Genomic DNA, 12044 nt, shown 5'->3' with positions numbered 1-12044 from the left:
TTAAGGATAAGGGGAAAATCCTTTAAAACCGAGATGAGAAGAACTTTTTTCACACAGAGAGTGGTGAATCTCTGGAACTCTCTGCCACAGAGGGTAGTTGAGGCCAGTTCATTGGCTATATTTAAGAGGGAGTTAGATGTGGCCCGTGTGGCTAAGGGGATCAGGGGGTATGGAGAGAAGGCAGGTACGGGATACTGAGTTGGATGATCAGCCGTGATCATATTGAATGGCGAATGGTGCAGGCTCGAAGGGCCGAATGGCCTCTACTCCTGCACCTAATTTCTATGTTTCTATGAGAGAGAGAGAGAGAGAGAGAGAGAGAGAGAGAGAGAGAGGAGAAAGAGGGGGGAGAGAGAGAGAGAGGGAGTGAGAAAGAGAGAGAGAGACACAATGTTCTGCCTGAAATTGTAGCCTACCATCAGAGCGTGACAGTCGGCTAAGGCTTCGTTTCCGGCCTAGTCGCTTGACCTGGAGCCTGTGTCTAGATTTGTAGGCCTCAAAGCCTCGTTCCCGGCCTAGTTCTTAGGCTTTCAGCCCGTGTCTTGAGTTTCTGGCCTCAAAAGCCTGTTTCTTGGCCTAGTTGTTAGGCTTATGTCTGTGTCCTGATTTGTAGGCCTCAAAGCCTCATTCCCAGCCTAGATCTTCAGCTTTGAGCCTGTGCCTTGAGTTTCTGGCCTTAAAAGCGTGGTTCTCGGCCTAGTTGTTCGGCCGGGAACCTAGGCCTGGATTAGCGGCCATCCCCCCATGGCAGGGCAAGTGCGTGGCCAGTTCAAAGGCCCGGGCAAAAGCCCTGGGGCAGTGGGGGCAGCCAAACTCGGGTGCCCGGCTTCGGGACGGCCGACAGCGGTGCTGGAGGAGCTGAACGAATTGCGGGAAGGAGCGGAGGCAGAGGCCACAGTCGTAGGCCTCCCCCCCCACCTCTACCCCATCCACGGGTAGAGCGGGGGCCCTGGAGAGGTGGCAGGGCCTTTCCGGGCCTAGTGGGTGTCCAGAAGCCTGGCAGAACTCATGGGATTGGGCCTGAGGGAATTTGGGGCCTAGCAACTGCTCAGAAGCCTGGCAAAGCTTGTGGGATCGGGCCAGAGAGAACTCCGGGCCTTGTGAGAGCCTAGAAGCCTGTGGGAATTTGTGCGACCGGATTTGAGAGAATTCGGGGCCTATCGATTGCTCAAAAGCCTGGCAGAACTCCTGCGATCGGGCCTGGTGGATTTCAGGGCCTTGCGGGCCCATAGAAGCCTGGCAGAGCTCGTGGGATCGGGCCTGGGTGAATTCCAGGCCTTGCGAGAGCCTAGAAGCCTGCTGTAGTTCGTGGGATCGAGACTGTGAGTATTCAGGACCTAACGATTGCTCAGAAGCCTGGCAGAGCTCGTGTGATCGGGCCTGGGCAAATTCCGGGCCTAGCGACAGTTCAGAACCCTGCAGGAGTCTGTGGGGTCGGACCTGGGAGAATTCCGGGCCTAGCGGCAGTTCAGAAGCCTGTGTGAAGTCGAGGAAACCGGACTTTGGGAGTTCCAAGCCCTGCAAAAAAGCAGAGGCCTGGAGGAACTTGTGGGAGCCAGCCTGAGGGAAGGCCAGGCCCTGGGAGATATCGAGGCCTTGATAGAGTTCAGAGGCCCTTGGGAAGCCGAGGCTCGAGGCCTGGAGAGGTTGTGGGCCCCACAAGGGCTCGGGGGGTAGCGGGGGAGCGTCAGAAAGGCCCTGGTGGCGTTTTGCGGCCTTTCTCCGCTTCCGTGGCCGTTCCACGGGGAGATCAAGATCTTGCGGGATATCGGTGATCTCTTGGGCTCGAGCCTTTGGGAGTTCAGGAGCCTGGGGCCTCTGGAGACGTTCTGGGGCCTCTGGGAGATCGGGACACCCTGGGACGTTGCGGGGGGGGACATGTTGGGCCTGAGGCCCTGGCGTGAGATCGGGGGCCTCCCTCAGTTTGCGGGGCCTCCCTCGGCGGCTGCGGGGAGCCTGCACGACCTCACCAGGAATTTCCGAGGCTTCGAGAAGATCGGTTCCCGCCGGGGCCTTGAGGGATGGAGTCCCATGGGCTTGCGGGCCTGGTGGGAGATGGTGGACTTCCTGCCGCTTCTGGGGAGGCCCTATAGGTTCCAGCAGGCATCCTGCAGCCTGGAGGATCTCAGGGAACCCTTCTGGTGGAATTCTGGAGGCTTCGAGAAGATCCGTTCCTGCCGGGGCCTTGGGGGATGGGTTTTCCCGGGTTTCCAGTCCAGACGGGAGATCCTGGGCCCTGGACGCCGGACAGTTGCGCGCCTGATGGCCGCGGAGGCCCGAGGGGGCCTTGAAGGCCTTGCCGCAGGCCGGGCAGAGGTGTGGCCGGGCCTGGGAGTGGGTCCGTCGGTGGCGGCCCAGCATGGATGAGCGGGTGAAGCCCTTCCCGCAGGAAGGGCAGACGTAGGGCCGCTCACCGGTGTGGAGCCGGGCGTGTTGGTCCAGGTCCTGGCCACTCTTGAAGGCCCGCCCGCAGTCCCGGCAGGCGAAGGGCGCCCGCTTGGAATGGGTCCTTCCGTGGCGGGCCAACTCGTAGGGGTAGCGGAAGCCCTTGCCGCACGTCTCGCACGAATGCCGCGGCGGTTCAGGCCGATGGCGGCTCTGGTGCTTGAGTAGGTAGGAGGCCGTCTTGAATTTCTTGCCGCAAGCCGAACACGGGAAGGGCGTGGAGTCGGTGTGCGTGCGCTGGTGTTGTGCCAGGTAATGCGGCCTCTTGAAGGCCTTGTCACATAGCGGGCACGTGTACGGGGCCTCGTCCGTGTGTGTCAGGCGGTGGCGCAGCAACTCGTAGGAGTTGACGAAGCCTTTCCCGCAGGCCGGGCAGGAAAATGGCCGCTCGTCGGTGTGGGAGCGCTGGTGCCTCAGGAGATGCGAGGCCCGGCTGTACGTGCGTCCGCAGTCCCCGCAGGCGTAGGCCCCGCGTATGGCGCCCCCCGCCTCACCACCCCCGGAATGTCGCCGCTCTCGGTGCTCCTGGAGCAGGCCCGAGGCCTGGAAGGTGAGGCGGCACAGGGCGCAGTGGAAAGGCCCGCCCGTCTCGTGGCCTCGCACGTGGTGGCGGGAGAGGGCGGCTCGGTCAACGAAGGTCTTGCCGCAAACCGCGCACTTGGGCGGGCCCAGGGCCGCGTCGGGCCTGTCGTCAGGCCTGGCCACGGGCGGCGAGCCTAACTGTGGGCCGCAGTGCTGCTTGCGGTGCCTACGGAGGGTCCCCGGGTCACGGAAGGCCTTGCCGCAGCCAGGACAGGGGTAGGGCCGCTCGCCGGTGTGCCCGTACTCGTGGCGCATTAGATGGGCCGAGCGGCTGTAGCCTTTCCCGCAGACTCGGCAACGGAAGGGCTTCCGTCTCGGCGGGCCGTGTCGGCCTCTCAGGTGCAAGGCCAAGCCCCCGGCCCTGGCGAACCGCAACTGGCAGAGTGGGCAGTGGTGAGGCCTACCAGGGTCGTGGACCAAACGATGCCTGACCAGCTCGTAGCGTTCCTTAAACGCCTTCCCGCAATCCGCGCAGGCGAAACTGGAGGGCCGGGTGTGTCTGCGCCGATGTTTCTGTAGGTACCAGGGCGTGGCGAAGCGTTTGGGGCAGAGTGGGCAACAATATGGCCGAACCGGGTCACAAAGATGGCCGACCAGGGCCTGCACCGACGGGAAGCCTCTCCCACAGGCCTGGCAGAAGCCTGGGGCCTTCTCGTGCTCCTCTCTCTCGCCAGCTCCGTCTCCCGCTGCTTCCCTCTTCTCCCCCTCTCTCTCCTTCTCCTCCTCCTCGCAACGGTGGCGCGACAGCAGGGGAAAATGGCGGAAGGAGCGTCCGCAGAGATTGCAGATGAAGGACTGCCGCGGCCCGTGGGAGAGGCGGTGCCAGCGCAGCGTCCACGCACGGCGGAAACGCCGCCCGCAATCTGGGCAGCGCCGGTCACCGGGCGGAGACAGAACCAGCTTGGTCAGCGAGGAATCCATCTTGTTTGGAGCGGCAGCCATTTTGTTCGGCGCGGAATCCATTTTGTTCGGTGCGGAGCCATTTTGTTCAGCCATTTTGTTCGCGGAATCCATTTTGTTCGGTGCGGAATCCATTTTGTTCGGGCGCGGAATCCATTTTGTTCGGCGCGGAATCCATTTTGTTCGGCGCGGAATCCATTTTCTTTCATCCTGGAGGCAGAAAGAGTTAATATTGTGTTAGAGAGAGAGAGCGGGGAGGGGAGAGAGAGAGAGAGAGAGAGAGAGGGAGGAGAGAGAGAGGGAGAGAGAGAGAGAGGGAGGGAGAGAGAGAGAGAGAGAGAGAGAGAGAGAGAGAGAGAGAGAGAGAGAGAGAGAGAGAGAGAGGAGAGAGAGAGAGAGGAGAGGGAGAGAGAGAGAGAGAGAGAGAGAAGGAGAGAGAGGGGGAGAGAGAGGGGGGGGAGAGAGAGAGGGAGAAGAGAGAGAGGAGAGGAGAGAGAGAGAGAGGGAGAGAGAGGGAGGAGAGAGAGAGGGGGAGAGAGAGAGAGAGAGAGCGAGAGGAGAGAGAGAGAGAGAGCGAGGGGGAGAGAGAGAGGGGAGAGGAGAGAGAGAGAGAGAGAGAGAGGGAGAGGAGAGAGAGAGAGAGAGAGAGGAGAGAGTGGGAGGGAGAGAGAGAGAGAGAGAGAGAGGGAGAGAGGCGAGAGGGAGAGAGAGAGAGTGGGAGGGGAGAGAGAGTGTCAGAGAGAGAAGGAGAGAGATGGGGGAGAGAGGGGCGAGGGAGACAGAGAGAGAGGAGTGAGAGAGGGAGGAGGGGAGAGAGGCAGAGGAAAGAGAGGGGGGGATGAGAGAGAAAGGGAGAGAGAGAGAGAGAGAGGAAAACATAGAAACATAGACAATAGGTGCAGGGGAGGCCATTCGGCCCGTCGAGCCGGCAGCAGCACCATTCGCCATTCATTGCGATCATGGCTGATCGTCCCCAATCAATAACCCGTGCCTGCCTTCTCCCCATATCCCTTGACTCCACCAGCCCCTAGAGCTCTATCTAACTCTCTCGTAAATCCATCCAGTGACTTGGCCTCCACTGCCCTCTGTGGCAGGGAATTCCACAAATTCACACAACTCTCTGGGTGGAAAAGTTTCTCCTCATCTCAGTCCCAAATGTTTCTCCTCATCTCAGCCCCCAACACAATATTCCACCTCACCCATAGCCCCCAACTCAATATTCCACCTCCACCACTCACCCATAGCCCCCAACACAATATTCCACCTCCACCACTCACCCATAGCCCCCAACTCAATATTCCACCTCCACCACTCACACATAGCCCCCAACCCAATATCTCCTCCATCAGACAGCCCCCAACTCAATATTCCACCTCCACCACTCACACATAGCCCCCAACTCAATATTCCACCACTCACCCATAGCCCCCAACTCAATATTCCACCACTCACCCATAGCCCCCAACTCAATATTCCACCTCACACATAGCCCCCAACACAATATTCCACCACTCACCCATAGCCCCCAACTCAATATTCCACCTCCACCCATAGCCCCCAACACAATATTCCACCTCCACCACTCACCCATAGCCCCCAACTCAATATTCCACCTCTCACCGATAGCCCCCACACAATATTCCCTGGTGAGACCACAGAGAGCCCCAACACAATATTCCACCACCATCACCCATAGCCCCCAACACAATATTCCACCACTCACCCATAGCCCCCAACAAATATTCCACCACTCACTCACCATAGCCCCCACACAATATTCCACCACACTCACCCATAGCCCCCAACACAATATTCCCCACCACTCACCCATAGCCCCCAACACAATATTCCACCTCCACCACTCCCCCATAGCCCCCAACACAATATTCCACCTCACACCCATAGCCCCCCAACACAATATTCCACCTCCACCACTCACCCATAGCCGCCAACACAATATTCCACACCACTCACCCATAGCCCCCAACTCAATATTCCACCTCCACCACTCACCCATAGCCCCCAACACAATATTCCACCACTCACCCATAGCCCCCAACACAAGAGAATCGCACAGATTTACACAACTCTCCTCATCTCAGTCCCAAATGACCTCCCCTTTATTCTAAGACTGTGTGTGTGGCCCCTGGTTCTGGACTCACCCAACATTGGGAACAGTTTTCCTGCATCTACCTTGTCCAGTCCTTATTTAATTGTATATGTTGCTATATGACCCACCCCCTCATCCTTCTAAACTCCAGTGAATACAAGCCTAGTCTTTTCAATCTTTCCTCATATGACAGTCCCGCCATCCCAGGGATCAATCTGGTGAACCTACGCTGGGCTCCCTCAATCACAAGGATGTCCTTCCTCAAATTAGGAGAACATAACTGTACACAATACTCCAGATGTGGTCTCACCAGAGGCCCTGTACAACTGCAGAAGGACCTCTTTGCTCCTATACTCAACTCCTCTTGTTATGAAGGCCAACATGCCATTAGCTTTGATCAGGACTACTGCCTGCTGTACCTGTTGGGCAACTTTCAGTGGACTGGTGTAGAAGGACACCATGTCATAGCCTGGTGGGACTAGTACTAAGACGGGGCATGGTGGTGGATATAGGGGTGTGTAGACGGGGTGTGGTGGACGGGTGGTGGGGAGTTGGTCGGGGTGTTGGTGGGACTAGTGTAGAGGGGGCATGTTGGTCGGGGTGGGACTAGTGTAGATGGGGCATGTTGGTCGGGGTGGGACTAGTGTAGATGGGGCATGTTGGTCGGGGTGGGACTAGTGTAGATGGGGCATGTTGGTCGGGGGGGGACTAGTGTAGATGGGGCATGTTGGTCGGGGTGGGACTAGTGTAGATGGGGCATGTTGGTCGGGGTGGGACTAGTGTAGATGGGGCATGTGGTCGGGGTGGGAATAGTGTAGATGGGGCATGTTGGTCGGGGTGGGACTAGTGTAGATGGGGCATGTTGGTCGGGGTGGGAGTAGTGTAGATGGGGCATGTTGGTCGGGGTGGGACTAGTGTAGATGGGGCATGTTGGTCGGGGTGGGACTAGTGTAGATGGGGCATGTTGGTCGGGGTGGGACTAGTGTAGATGGGGCATGTTGGTCGGGGGGGGACTAGTGTAGATGGGGCATGTTGGTCGGGGTGGGACTAGTGTAGATGGGGCATGTTGGTCGGGGTGGGCGTAGGGTAGATGGGGCTTGTTGGTCGGGGTGGGACTAGTGTAGATGGGGCATGTTGGTCGGGGTGGGACTAGTGTAGATGGGGCATGTTGGTCGGGGGGGGACTAGTGTAGATGGGGCATGTTGGTCGGGGTGGGACTAGTGTAGATGGGGCATGTTGGTCGGGGTGGGACTGGTGTTGATGGGGCATGTTGGTCGGGGTGGGGACTAGTGTAGATGGGGGGCATGTTGGTCGGGTGGGGACTAGTGTAGATGGGGCATGTTGGTCGGGGGGGGGACTAGTGTAGATGGGGCATGTTGGTCGGGGTGGGACTAGTGTAGATGGGGCATGTTGGTCGGGGTGGGACTAGTGTAGATGGGGCATGTTGGTCGGGGGGTGGGACTAGTGTAGATGGGGCATGTTGGTCGGGGTGGGACTAGTGTAGATGGGGCATGTTGGTCGGGGGGGACTAGTGTAGATGGGGCATGTTGGTCGGGGTGGGACTAGTGTAGATGGGGCATGTTGGTCGGGGTGGGACTAGTGTGTAGATGGGGCATGTTGGTCGGGGTGGGGACTAGTGTAGATGGGGGGCATGTTGGTCGGGGTGGGACTAGTGTAGATGGGGCATGTTGGTCGGGGGTGGGACTAGTGTAGATGGGGCATGTTGGTCGGGGTGGGACTAGTGTAGATGGGGCATGTTGGTCGGGGTGGGTCTAGTGTAGTTGGGTCATGTTGGTCGGGGTGGGACTAGTGTAGATGGGGCATGTTGGTTGGGTGGGGGTGGGACTAGTGTAGATGGGGCATGTTGGTCGGGGTGGGACTAGTGTAGATGGGGCATGTTGGTCGGGGGGGGACTAGTGTAGATGGGGCATGTTGGTCGGGGGGGGACTAGTGTAGATGGGGCATGTTGGTCGGGGGTGGGACTAGTGTAGATGGGGCATGTTGGTCGGGGTGGGACTAGTGTAGATGGGGCATGTTGGTCGGGGTGGGGACTAGTGTAGATGGGGCATGTTGGTCGGGGGGGACTAGTGTAGATGGGGCATGTTGGTCGGGGTGGGACTAGTGTAGATGGGGCATGTTGGTCGGGGTGGGACTAGTGTAGATGGGGCATGTTGGTCGGGGGGGACTAGTGTAGATGGGGCATGTTGGTCGGGGTGGGGGACTAGTGTAGATGGGGCATGTTGGTCGGGGGGGGACTAGTGTAGATGGGGCATGTTGGTCGGGGTGGGACTAGTGTAGATGGGGCATGTTGGTCGGGGTGGGACTAGTGTAGATGGGGCTTGCTGGTCTAGGTGGGACTAGTGTAGATGGGCATGTTGGTCGGGGTGGGACTAGTGTAGATGGGGGCATGTTGGTCGGGGTGGGACTAGTGTAGATGGGGCATATTGGTCGGGGTGGGACTAGTGTAGATGGGGCATGTTGGTCGGGGTGGGACTAGTGTAGATGGGGCATGTTGGTCGGGGTGGGACTAGTGTAGATGGGGCATGTTGGTCGGGGGGGGACTAGTGTAGATGGGGCATGTTGGTCGGGGTGGGACTAGTGTAGATGGGGCATGTTGGTCGGGGGTGGGACTAGTGTAGATGGGTCATGTTGGTCGGGGGTGGCACTAGTGTAGATGGGGCATGTTGTCGGGGTGGGACTAGTGTAGATGGGGCATGTTGGTCGGGGTGGGACTAGTGTAGATGGGGCATGTTGGTCGGGGTGGGACTAGTGTAGATGGGGCATGTTGGTCGGGGTGGGACTAGTGTAGATGGGGCATGTTGGTTGGGGTGGGACTAGTGTAGATGGGGCATGTTGGTCGGGGTGGGACTAGTGTAGATGGGGCATGTTGGTCGGGGGGGGGGGGGACTAGTGTAGATGGGGCCTGGTGGGCGGGGGGGGGGTAGTGTAGGTGGGACAGGTGGTGGTCGGGGGGGGACTAGTGTAGATGGGGCATGTGGTCGGGGTGGGACTAGTTTAGATGGAGCATGTTGGTCGGGGTGGGACTAGTGTAGATGGGGCATGTTGGTCGGGGTGGGACTAGTGTAGATGGGGCATGTTGGTCGGGGGGGGGGACTAGTGTAGATGGGGCATGTTGGTCGGGGGGGACTAGTGTAGATGGGGCATGTTGGTCGGGGTGGGACTAGTGTAGATGGGGCATGTTGGTCGGGGTGGGACTAGTGTAGATGGGGCATGTTGGTCGGGGGGGGGACTAGTGTAGATGGGGCATGTTGGTCGGGGTGGGGCTAGTGTAGGCGGGGCCTGGTGGTCGGGGTGGGACTCGTGTAGACGGGGGCATGTTGGTCGGGGGGGGACTAGTGTAGATGGGGCATGTTGGTCGGGGTGGGAGTAGTGTAGGAGGGGGGTCGGGGTGGGATTAGTGTAGTTTGGTCGGGTGGGACTAGTGTAGATGGGGCATGTTGGTCGGGGGGGGACTAGTGTAGAGTGTAGATGGGGCATGTTGGTCGGGGGGGGACTAGTGTAGATGGAGCATGTTGGTCGGGGTGGGACTAGTGTAGATGGGGCATGTTGGTCGGGGTGGGCCAGGTGTAGATGGGGCATGTTGGTCGGGGGGTGGGACTAGTGTAGATGGGGCATGTTGGTCGGGGTGGGACTGTGTAGATGGGGCATGTTGGTCTGAGTGGGACTAGTGTAGATGGGGCATGATGGTCGTGGGGGGACTAGTGTAGATGGGGCATGTTGGTCGGGGTGGGACTAGTGTAGATGGGGCATGTTGGTCGGGGTGGGGGGTGGGACTAGTGTAGATGGGGCATGTTGGTCGGGGTGGGGACTAGTGTAGATGGGGCATGTTGGTCGGGGTGGGACTAGTGTAGATGGGGCATGTTGGTCGGGGTGGGACTAGTGTAGATGGGGCATGTTGGTCGGGGTGGGTTTAGTGCAGATGGGGCTTGTTGGGCGGGGTGGGACTAGTGTAGGTGGGGCATGTTGGTCGGGGGGGGACTAGGATGGATGGGGCATGTTGGGCGGGGAGAGACTAGTGTAGATGGGGCATGTTGGTCGGGGGGGGAGTAGTGTAGATGGGGCATGTTGGTCGGGGGGGGGACTAGTGTAGATGGGGCATGTTGGTCGGGGGGGGGGACTAGTGTGTAGATGGGGCATGTTGGTCGGGGGGTGGGACTAGTGTAGATGGGGCATGTTGGTCGGGGGACTGGGAGATGGGGGGCAGTGTAGATGGGGCATGTGTAGATGGTCGGGGGGGGGACTAGTGTAGATGGGGGCATGTTGGTCGGGGTGGGACTAGTGTAGATGGGGCATGTTGGTCGGGGTGGGACAAGTGTAGATGGGGCATGTTAGTCGGGGTGGGACTAGTGTAGATGGGGCATGTTGGTCGGGGGGGGACATGTGTAGATGGGGCATGTTGGTCGGGGGGGGGACTAGTGTAGATGGGGGCATGTTGGTCGGGGTGGGGGACTAGTGTAGATGGGGCATGTTGGTCGGGGGGGGCCTTGTGTAGATGGGGTTTGGTGGTGGGGGGGACTATGGTAGATGGGGCATGTTGGTCGGGGGGACTAGTGTAGATGGGGCATGTTGGTCGGGGTGGGACTAGTGTAGATGGGGAGTGTTGGTCGGGGGGGGACTAGTGTAGATGGGGGGATGTGTTGGTCGGGGGGGGGGGGATAGTAGTGTAGATGGGGCATGTTGGTCGGGGTGGGACTAATGTAGATGGGGCATGTTGGTCGGGGTGGGACTAGTGTAGAGGGGGCATGTTGGTCGCGGAGGGTCTAGTGTAAACGAGGGCATGGTGGTCGGGGTGGGACTAGTGTAGATGGGGCAAAAGTGTGGTACTAGTTTAGATGGGGCTGTTGGTAAGGGTGGGACTAGTGTAGATGGGGCATGTTGGTCGGGGTGGGGACTAGTGTAGATGGGGCATGTTGGTCGGGGTGGGACTAGTGTAGATGGGGCATGTTTGGTCGGGGTGGGACTAGTGTAGATATGGGGCATGTTGGTCGGGGGGGTGGGGACTAGTGTAGATGGGGCATGTTGGTCGGGGTGGGGGGACTAGTGTAGATGGGGCATGTTGGTCGGGGTGGGTCTAGTGTAGGTGGGGAATGTTGGTCGGGGTGGGACTAGTGTAGATGGGGCATGTTGGTCGGGGTGGGCCGTGTAGATAGTGTAGATGGGGCATGTGGGTCGGGGTGGACTAGTGTAGATGGGGCATGTTGGTCGGGGTGGGACTAGTGTAGACGGGGCATGTTGGTCGGGGTGGGACTAGTGTAGATGGGGCATGTAGGTCTGGGGTTGGACTAGTGTAGATGGGGCATGTTGGTCGGGGTGGGACTAGTGTAGATGGGGCATGTTGGTCGGGGGGGGACTAGTGTAGATAGGGGGCATGTGGTGGTCGGGGTGGGGATAGTGTAGATGGGGGCATGTTGGTCGGGGTGGGGGGACTAGTGTAGATGGGGCATGTTGGTCGGGGGGGGGACGAGTTTAGATGGGCATGTTGGTCGGGGTGGGACAAGTGTAGATGGGGCAGGTTGGCGGGGGTGGTCAAGAGAAGAAGAGGCGTGGTGTGGGGGGTGGGACTAATTTACATGGGGGGGTGTTGGTCGGGGGGGGGGGAGAGTAGATGGGGCATGTTGGTCGGGGTGGTACTAGTGTAGATGGGGCATGTTGGTCGGGGTGGGACAATTGTCAATGGCGCATGTTGGTTAGGGTGGACTAGTGTAGATGGGGCATGTTGGTCGTGGTGGGACTAGTGTAGATGGGGCATGTTGGTCGGGGTGGGACTAGTGTAGATGGGGCATGTTGGTCGGGTGGGACTAGTGTAGATGGGGCATGTTGGTCGGGGTGGGACTAGTGTAGATGGGGCATGTTGGTCGGGGTGGGACTAGTGTAGATGGGGCATGTTGGTCGGGGTGGGGGGACTAGTGTAGATGGGGCATGTTGGTCGGGGTGGGGACTAGTGTAGATGGGGCATGTTGGTCGGGGGTGGGACTAGTGTAGATGG

At 59.3% G+C, this 12044-nt stretch overlaps 1 protein-coding gene across 1 annotated transcript; it reads right to left on the bottom strand.

Moving 5' to 3' along the window:
* Positions 1 to 292: 292 nt before the first annotated feature.
* On the bottom strand, positions 293 to 3999 carry LOC129715820 (zinc finger protein 629-like). The gene has a single exon (XM_055665689.1). It carries the CDS (start codon positions 3988 to 3990, stop codon positions 697 to 699), a length of 3294 nt encoding a protein of 1097 aa, XP_055521664.1. The 5' UTR covers positions 3991 to 3999; the 3' UTR covers positions 293 to 696.
* Between the last annotated feature and the right edge of the window lie 8045 nt (positions 4000 to 12044).

Source organism: Leucoraja erinacea, unplaced genomic scaffold, assembly GCF_028641065.1.
Source record: "Leucoraja erinacea ecotype New England unplaced genomic scaffold, Leri_hhj_1 Leri_1433S, whole genome shotgun sequence".
NCBI classification, from domain to species: domain Eukaryota; kingdom Metazoa; phylum Chordata; class Chondrichthyes; order Rajiformes; family Rajidae; genus Leucoraja; species Leucoraja erinaceus.
This window is presented reverse-complemented; position numbering and strand designations above follow the sequence as displayed.